This window comes from Falco biarmicus, chromosome 19 (genome assembly GCF_023638135.1).
Source record: "Falco biarmicus isolate bFalBia1 chromosome 19, bFalBia1.pri, whole genome shotgun sequence".
Classification (NCBI taxonomy): Eukaryota; Metazoa; Chordata; class Aves; order Falconiformes; family Falconidae; genus Falco; species Falco biarmicus.
In genome coordinates this window covers 3,491,159-3,499,840 of record NC_079306.1, presented here as the reverse complement: position 1 = coordinate 3,499,840, position 8,682 = coordinate 3,491,159, and the positions used below count along the sequence as shown (strand labels likewise).

At 69.5% G+C, this 8,682-nt stretch overlaps 2 protein-coding genes across 2 annotated transcripts in view; one reads left to right on the top strand and one right to left on the bottom strand.

The window, feature by feature from the left end:
• Positions 1-3,084, bottom strand: part of IQGAP3 (IQ motif containing GTPase activating protein 3) — a 16,667-nt gene extending 13,583 nt beyond the window's left edge. Inside the window, 5 exon segments of the mRNA XM_056322599.1 lie at positions 324-401; positions 1,702-1,830; positions 1,832-1,862; positions 2,236-2,323; positions 2,980-3,084. Of these exon segments, the coding sequence (XP_056178574.1) occupies positions 324-401; positions 1,702-1,830; positions 1,832-1,862; positions 2,236-2,323; positions 2,980-3,004 (351 nt within the window). The 5' untranslated portion in view covers positions 3,005-3,084.
• Positions 3,085-4,586: 1,502 nt separating this feature from the next.
• On the top strand, positions 4,587-8,457 carry TTC24 (tetratricopeptide repeat domain 24). The gene is given in 14 exon segments (XM_056322598.1): positions 4,587-4,636; positions 5,152-5,293; positions 5,295-5,378; positions 5,380-5,424; positions 5,426-5,929; positions 5,931-6,033; positions 6,108-6,236; positions 6,401-6,522; positions 6,620-6,870; positions 7,246-7,313; positions 7,434-7,557; positions 7,793-7,851; positions 7,920-7,962; positions 8,150-8,457. Coding segments are annotated over 14 exon segments (1,941 nt in total). The 3' UTR covers positions 8,367-8,457.
• Positions 8,458-8,682: the final 225 nt, after the last annotated feature.

The following is an 8,682-nucleotide window of genomic DNA, read 5'->3' as shown; positions in this document are numbered from 1 at the left end:
TCTCTGGGGATGGGAGGGACGGACAAGCGTCCCCTGGGGATGGGACCCCCTGGGGGACCGGACAGCCTGGGGTCCCCAGGCAGGGCAGGGAGGGTGGGATGGGGGTCCCTGGGGAGGGGACGGGGACCATGGGATGGGGGTCCCCGGGGAGGGGAGGACTGGACAGGGGTCCCCGGGGAGGGGGAGGACACTCAGAGACGAGGGTCCTGCAGGGAGCCGAGCAGCCCCAGTGCCACCGCCATGGCAAAGGCCAGCGTGTCCCTTGGCGGGGGGGGTGACATTACCGGGGGGGGTGTGTGTGGTGTGTGCGTGTGTGACATTACCGAGGGGAAGCCCAGGTGGCTCATGGCATCACGCCAGTAGTTGATGTTGTCCGTGTGCCGAAAGTGAAGCCCAGCTGCCTGCGGGGGGGGGGGTGGGGGAGAGCCGGGGTCAGGGTGACCCCCCCCCCCCTCACCCCCACCCCTGGGATCCCCCACTCCCAGACCCAGCCAGGACCCCCGTATCCTCCCCCCTGCCCCACTTTCAGCCAGGAGGGAATTCCTTCCCATGCCGGAGCGGGCGTTGGATGCACCGGGACAAAAACACCGATAACGAGCCGCGCTCCCGGCTGCTGCTAATTAATATTTCCACGAAACCAAGGACCTGCTGCTAATTAATATTTACATTAAACCAAGGACCTCTCCGCTTCTCAGGCGCTGCGGCAGAGGGGGAGGGGGGGCGCACAGGAAAACGGGAGGGGGCTCCTCGTGCCCAAGGGATGCTGCGCTCCATGTGGGAACCAGGAGGGGGGGAGGGGTATCTGCCCCCCCCCAACCCCCCCCCCCCCCCCCCCCCCCAAGAGCCCAGAGCCCCAGCCAGTACGGAGCAGATTCCCGGATTCCCCCTCCCCAATTAAACCACTTTTATCCCATCCTGCGACTTTTCCCAATTTCCCCCCCCCCCCCCCCCCCCCCCGCCAAGCCCCAATGGAGGGGGGGGGGGGGGGGGGGGCTGCGCCACCAGTTGGGGTTCAAACCCTGCGGCGCTGGAAAGGCTCCAGCTGCTTTTGGGGTCAATGGTGATTCCCCCCCCCCCCCCCCCCACCGGGGTACCCCTCCCCCCCACCTTATAGCACTACTTTTGGGGTCAATGGTGATACCCCCCCCCCCCCCAGCGGGGTACCCCCTCCCCCACTGCCACCACCCCCCCTCCCCCCCCACCTTATAGCACTACTTTTGGGGTCAATGGTGACACCCCAATGCCCCCCCCCCCCCCCCCGGGGTGCCCCCCTCCCTTGTAGCACGACTTTTGGGGTCAATGGTGACACCCCCAAGCCCCCCCCCCCCGGGGTATCTCTCCCCCTCCCCCCCCCCCAGCCTTGTAGTGCAACTTTTGGGGTCAATGGTGATACCCTAACACCCCCCCCCCGGGGTGCCCCCCCCCATCTTGTAGCACGACTTTTGGGGTCAATGGTGATACCCTAATGCCCCCCCCCCCACCCCCATCTTGTAGCACGACTTTTGGGGTCAATGGTGACACCCCAAGCCCCCCCCCCGGGGGGTATCGCTCCCCCCTCCCCCCCCCCAGCCTTGTAGTGCAACTTTTGGGGTCAATGGTGATACCCCAACGCCCCCCCCCCCCCCCATATCTTGTAGCACAACTTTTGGGGTCAATGGTGACATCCCAAGCCCCCCCCCCTCCCGAGGTGCCCCCCCCCACCTTGTAGCGCGCCTGGTGGCGGTCGTAGAGCTTGGCCAGGGGGGACGACGGTGGGGGCGAAGCGGTGGCCCCAGCTTGGCCAGGACCACCCCCGTTGCGCAGGGTCTCCTCCAGCTCCGCCGGGGGGGGGCAGCTCCTCCCCCAAGCAGGCCTCCAGCCAGCTGCCAGGGTGGGGGGAGGGGGTCAGAGACCCCCCCCCAAACCCTCCCCACCAGGAGCAGCACCCACATGAACACCTCCCCCCATCCCCATAACCCCCCCACGGGGCAGCCCCACTCCCCCCTTCCCGACAGCTGGTTGGGGTGCAGCAGCACAGCTGGGTGCCCCCCACCCCCCCAAAAAAAAAATCAAAAAACCCAAACCCACCTGGCCAGGAAGCACCAGGAACCGGCAGGATTTTGCCACAACCCGCCCACCCCCCCCACCCACAAGACCCCCCTGTGCCTTACCACCCCTCCCCCTTCCTCTCCTTGTTCCCCCCCCCGATATTTTTGGGTTTTTTGGGGGGGTGGGGGTCTCCAGGGCCAGCCCCACCGTTTGGCTTCCTCCAGGTGACACAGGTACTGGTAGGCGACGTTCTGCCGCCGCTGCTCGTCCATCTGCTCGGCCGTCAGGCGCTCGCCTTGGCGGGGGGGGGGGGGAGGGGGGGGGGAAGGGGGCGTCAGCACCCACACGGGGGTCCCCAGCGCCCCCCCAGCACTGGTGGGGGGGCGATGAAATGGCCCCAGGCCCATGTTTCCAACCAAGGTCACGGTCATGGCCGGAGGGGACGTGGCTGTGGGTCCGGGATCCTCCAGCACCGCCGGCGCCCCACTGCCCCCCCCACAGCCCCCCCCGCCGTACCCTGCCACTGCCCCACAGCCGCCACCATCCCACAGCCCCCCCATGTCCCGCAGCCCCTCCCCCCGTGTCCCACGGGCACCCCTGCAACCACCCCACAGCCCCCCCCCTTGTCCCACAGCCCCCCCCCATTCCCCACAGCCCCTCCCCCCCTGTCCCACGGGCACCCCTGCAACCACCCCACAGCCCCCCCCTTGTCCCACAGCCCCCCCCCACCACGGCCCCACAGCCCCCCCCGTGTCCAAAAGACGCCGTGTCCCACGACCCCCCCCCATGTCCCACAGCTCCCCCGTGTCCAAACCCCCCCCCCCGTGTCTCACAGCCCCTTCCCGCGTCCCACAGCCCCCCCCCCCGTGTCCCACAGCCCCCCCCTCGTGTCCCACAGCCCCCCCGTGTAGCAATAAGCCCCCCAACGCCCCCCCCCCCGCGGGCACCCACCGCGCGCCGGCCCCGCTCCTTCCATGGCCGCGGTCGCGCGGCCCCACCCGCCGTTTGAATCTCGCGCCGCCGCCCGCCCGGCGCCGCGAGGGGACCGATGGGTGGGGCGGGGGGCGGGGCCGCGCGGGGGGGGCGGGGGCGGGTCTTGGGGCGGGGCCGGGCCTTGGGGCGGGGCCGGGTCAGGGGGCGGGGCCGGGGGCGGGGCGGGGGGCGGGGGCCGCGCGCGGGGCTGAGGCCGCGCAGGGGGGCGGGGCCGGGTCTTGGGGCGGGGGGCGGGGGGCGGGGCCGGGGCGGGGCGGGGGCGGGGCGGGGGGCGGGGGGCGGGGCCGCGCGGGGGCGCAGGGGGAGTCGTGGAGGCGGGGGTGGCACGTGTTGGGGTGCGGGGGGGAGCCCATGGGTGCTGGGGTGGGTATTGATTGGGGGGGGAGGGGGGGAACCCGGTGGGGGGAGGGGGAGCCCTGGGGTGGGGGGGGGAGCCCATGGGTGCTGGGGGTGGGTATTGATCGGGGGGGGGGGTGGGAACACGGTGGGGCGAGGGGAGCCCTGGGGTGGGGGGGGGAGCCCATGGGGTGCGGGGGGGCACAGAGCGGGGGTGCAAGTTGAGCTCAGGGGTGCTGGGGTGCAGGTCGGGGGGGCACCCCCAGGCAGCCGCCCCCCGCCATGGGCACAGCCCCCCGAGCGCACCCACGGAGACCTGCACCCACCAGGGCCACCCCGTGCCCAGGGGGGCTGCTGGGGACCCCTGCGGCGACTGGGCCAGGGGACCAGCATGGTGCAGCCCTTTTGGGGGGGGGGGGGGGGGAGAGGTTTACCCCCCCCTCCCCAGCCTCGGGGTGCCCACGGCCGTGCTCTCTGTTGAAATGAGCCCCCCCCCCCCCCCAGCACGTGCCACCCAGGTTGCCATGTCACCAGTGACGGAGCTGAAACTGGAGCCAGCCGGGCCGTGGTGGCGAGGTGGCTCCTCTGGGGGACCCGCTTTGTCCCTGTGCCACCCACAGCCGTCACCCAGCCGGGGGGCTGTGACCCACTGCGGGGGGGCTTTCCAGGCAGCCCAGCTCCGGTGGGACTCGGGGACCCCCCCTGGACCCCCCTCGGTCCCCATCCGGACCATAACCCCCCCCCCGTGGGGCTGTGGACATGGGGGGGATACTGGGACACAGGGGGGGCTGTGGGGTGGTGGCAGGGGGGGCTGCGGGACACAGAAGGGGCGGTGGACACAGGGTGGGGGGTGGGACACGGGGGGGCTGTGGGGTGGGTGGGGACACGGGGAGGGGCCGTGGGACATGGGGAGGGGGTATGGGGTGGTGGAGGGGGAGCTGTGGGACACTGGGGGGGAGCTGTGGGGTGGGGGGGGCTGTGGGACATGGGGGCGGCGTGGGACACGGGGAGGGAGCTGTGGGGTGGGGGGGGCTGTGGGACATGGGGGGGGGCGTGGGACACGGGGGCGGAAGCTGTGGGGTGGTGGCGGGGGGGCTGTGGGACATGGGGAGGGGGGTGTGGGGTGGTGGCGGGGGGGCTTTTGGACACAGGGGTTGTGGACATGGGGGGGCCCGTGGGACATGGGGGGGGGCTGTGGGACACAGTGGGGGCTGCAGTTTGCAGCGGTGATGCCCCCCCACCCCCGCTCTCACCACCCTTCGCACCTACAGAGCACACGGTAAGTGCCAGCACCCGACTCTTCTGCCCCCCAAAAGACCCCCCCGGGGAAGGACCCACCGTGCTGGGTGACCCCCCCAAAGACCCCCTCCTCTCCCGTGCCCACAAAGGTTTGCGGAGGGGGCAGGCGCCGGGCTGGGGTCCCCCTGGGAAAGGCTTTTTTTTCCTCCCGGGAATTTTGGCAGCCAACAGGCTACCAGGCTTTTCTAATATCTATTTTTTGCAAGAATAGAAAATAATCTATTTTATTTAAAAAAAAAAAAAAAGAGAATATAAAATAACGCTGCTTGCTTTAAGAAACCCCCGGACTGTGCCTGCTTAGCTGCCTGCTGCACCCCCTCCTCACAGGGGGGTCGCCCACCCTACCCATGGCTTCGGAGGCGCCTACCGGAGCGCAGCCCCCCGCAGCCCCCCGCCATCCCCGCAAAAAAGCCGGAAAAAAGGGAAGGAGCAGCGGGATGGGGGGGGGAGGGCGGGCGGGCGCCAGGGGTCGAGGTGACGGGGCGGGGGGCCGAGGGTGGCGGCGCTGACGCGGGCCGGGCAGCGGGCGCTGGCGCGGGGGGACACGCGGGGGGCGGTGGGGCGCTTCAGGAAGGCACTGCGCCTTTCGGGGGGCTCGGGCAGCCCCCGGCTGCGCAGGGCTTGTGCCTTCAACCTGGGGGGTCGCCTACGTGGAGAGCGGGAAACCCACCAAGGGCCTGGAATTCCTGCTCCGATCCCAACCCTCAGAAGGGGGAGAGCAGGGAGCGGGGCGGGGGGCTCTATTTCAATAGGGGGGCGGCTCAGGAAGGGGCTCCAGGATTTTCCGAAGGCGCTGGAGCGTCCTGGGGCGACGCAGGTGGGCGGCCGGGCAGGGACCCACGTGCAGATGGGATGCTGCTACCTGGGGATGCGGGAGCCGGCGCGAGCCGCCCGTTGCTTCCTGGAGGCGGCACGGAGCTACGCGGCGGCGGCCAGCCCGGAGGCGGCGGCGGTGGCGCTGAGCAGGGCAGGTGGCTCCATGTTGCAGAGCCGACGCTTCGGGGCGGCGGAGGTGGCGCGGGTCCTCGCCCAGTGCCGCTCGCTCTGCCCGAGCATCCCCGACGCCGCCCCTGCGAGGGTACCCGCCGTGCAGCACCCCCTTTGCTCTCCGCTGCACCCCGAGGTGCAGCACCGGCACCCAGCTTTTCCTTTTTGCTCTGTAGCAAAACTCTACAACGACGTTGGGCTCGGCTACTGCCGGCTCCGCATCTTCTCCCTGGCTGCCGAGAGCTTCCAGCAGGCGCTCGCCCCCCCGTGCTGGCGAGCAGGATGAGTGCAGTGAGGCCGCGCTGCTGCAGAACCTGGGTGCTGCCCACAACGCCCTGGGCAGCTTTGGCACGGCGCTGGGCTGGCACCGGCGAGCGGCGGCGCTGCACGGTAAGGGCAGCTCTTTGCTCCCAGTTTGGCCAGTTGCACCAGCTGGGGATGGAGCCTGGCGTTCCCCATTGCAGGCGCTCGAGGGAACCGGAGGGCGCAGGGGCAGTGCTTCAGCAACCTGGCGTACGCCTGCAGCCGGCTCGGGAACCATGAGGCTGCCGCAGAGAATTACCTGCACGCCTTGCAAGCCTTCCGGGACTCCGGTAAGGTTGGGGGGGGGGGGGGGGACGACGCAGGCATCCCTGGGCTGGGGGCAGGGGGCTCAGTGCATCTGGATCCTGAGTGGCGTCCAGCCCACCATGCGCCGCATCCGAAGGGCATCGGCCATGGTCCCTCTGTGGCACCAATGCTGTCCTTTGCCCCCCAGGGGACATGCAGGGACAGTGGCAAGCGTGCGAGGGGCTGGGGGCAGCCTGCCTCCACCTGGGAGACCCCCAAAAAGCCGTCAGGCACTACAAAGAGGCCCTGACTTTGCTGGCCCGCTGCCAGGTAAGACGTGCCGGGGATACCCCTGAGGATGGACCCCCCCCCGTGTCACCCCCGGGGTGTCCCGGGGGTTGACAACGCAGGCTGTCCCCCTCCGCAGGACACCCCCAGAGCTGCCTGCGAGCGCGTCGTGCAGAAGCTCAGCGATGCCATCCAGCACCAGCTCTGCCTCTCCCGCAGGGGGGCCTGGGCGCCCACCCCAGCAGCAGTGAGCATCCCCCTGGGTGGGCAGGGGGACACACGCATGTGGACCCCGAGCTGTCCGCCCCCCCCACAGCAGGACCCCGTCCAACTGTGGTTTTGCTCCACGTGGCCCTGTGCCAGGGCGAGGCAGCTCCAGCAGAGCAAGGCGTGAGTAGGGAAGCTCCCACCCCCATCCCATCCCATCCCATCCCATCCCATCCCATCCCATCCCATCCCCATCCCACCCCATCCCATCCCCATCCCATCCCACCCCATCTCATTCCCATCCCATCCCCATCCCACCCCATCCCATCCCATTCCCATCCCATCCCCATCCCACCCCATCCCCATCCCATCCCATTCCCATCCCATCCCACCCCACCCCATCCCACCCAATCCCACCCCATCCCATCCCCGTCCCATCCCATCCCACCCCATCCCATCCCCATCCCACCCCACCCCATCCCACCCTGCCCCACTCCTCCTTGCTCCGGCGGTGACATCCCAGTGTCATCCGTGAGAAAACTCTTCCCTTGAGCCCAGGTCCTTCAAGGGGGGAGCCCAGGCTGGGGACGAGCCGTACGCACCGGGAACACGTCCCAGGCACTCAGGTAAGAGGCTGCAAATTAACCCCCAGTTTTAATTAAACCACGCGGCTAATTTTTGCCAGAGCCAAAGCTTTGGCACCGTCTGGCACCGGGTTCCTGCCCGTTTGTCCTTCCTCCCTGGAGGTAGAGGAGCAGCCCTGGCTGATGGCCCCGCACCAGAGCCCCGCAACCCACAGGACATCCCTGGGGAGGATGAGGATGGTCCCAGCACGGCTGCAGGGTGTCACCGTCAGCCCCGCGCCAACAGGTGGGTGGGCGAGGAGGGGCACCCCCCACGCAGGAGTGTCGAAGGGGATGCAGCGAGCGGTGGCGCCCCAGGGATTTCTCGTGGTTCCAAGGTGAAAATCCCGAGATTTTAAAAGATGCACAATTCCGGGGAGCGCCTTGGGGGTCTTTCAGGCTGGAATTTGGGGAGGGTTTGGTGGCGGTGGGGGTGGGCTTGTGGCACAGACCCCCACCAGCAGTCTCTGCTTCACTCCCAGTAACCTCAGCAGCACCCACGGGCCACCAGCCCCACCGCACCATGGCAGCCCCCAGCCCCGTGAGTACCAAGCGCCACCGGGGCTGGGTTTGCCCCGGGGGCCACTGCTCTCACCCGGTGGTCCACAGGGCACCGGACCCCCCGGACCCTCCGACTGAGGCCCCCGGAGCGGTAGGTGACACGCTGGAGGAGCAGGCGGGTAGTCTGGGCTACGGGGGGTCCTCTGGGGGGAGGGTTCAGGGATGGAGACCCCCTGGCAGGGCTTGGGACACCCCTGCTGGCCACATGGCCCCAAGCCTGAAGTCACCGAGGCTGGTGGTTTGGGGACCTTGGGGCCAACCCCAGCCCCCTGCCCTAGGGAGGGGGCAGCACAGCACCCCTGCAGGAAACCCACCCACCCACCCGGCGCCTCTTCTGCATCCCACCGGACACGCTGTAACACGCCAGTGGCCTCACCACCTCCCAGCCCCGCCGCTGCCACCCCCCCACCGCTGCCGCCAGCTGCTGGCCCCCCCACCAACCAGGACCCCCGCACCAGGACCAGGGCACTATCCGTCATCTGCAGCCTTGTGTGAAGGCGGAGGGCACCGGGGAGATGGTGGCATCCCACAGTGGCCTCGCGTGAGGATGGAGGATATGGTGACATCCCATGGCACCCTCGTGTGAGGATGGAGGACACCAGGGAGATGGTGCCAGCCCACGGCATCCTCGTGCGAGGATGGAGGACACCAGGGAGATGGTGACATCCCACGGCATCCTTGCGCGAGGATGGAATACACCAGGGAGGTGGTGACATCCCACGGCATCCTTGCACGAGGACAGAGGACACGGGGACATCCCATGGCATCCTCGTACGAGGACGGAGGACACGGTGACTTCCCACGGCATCTT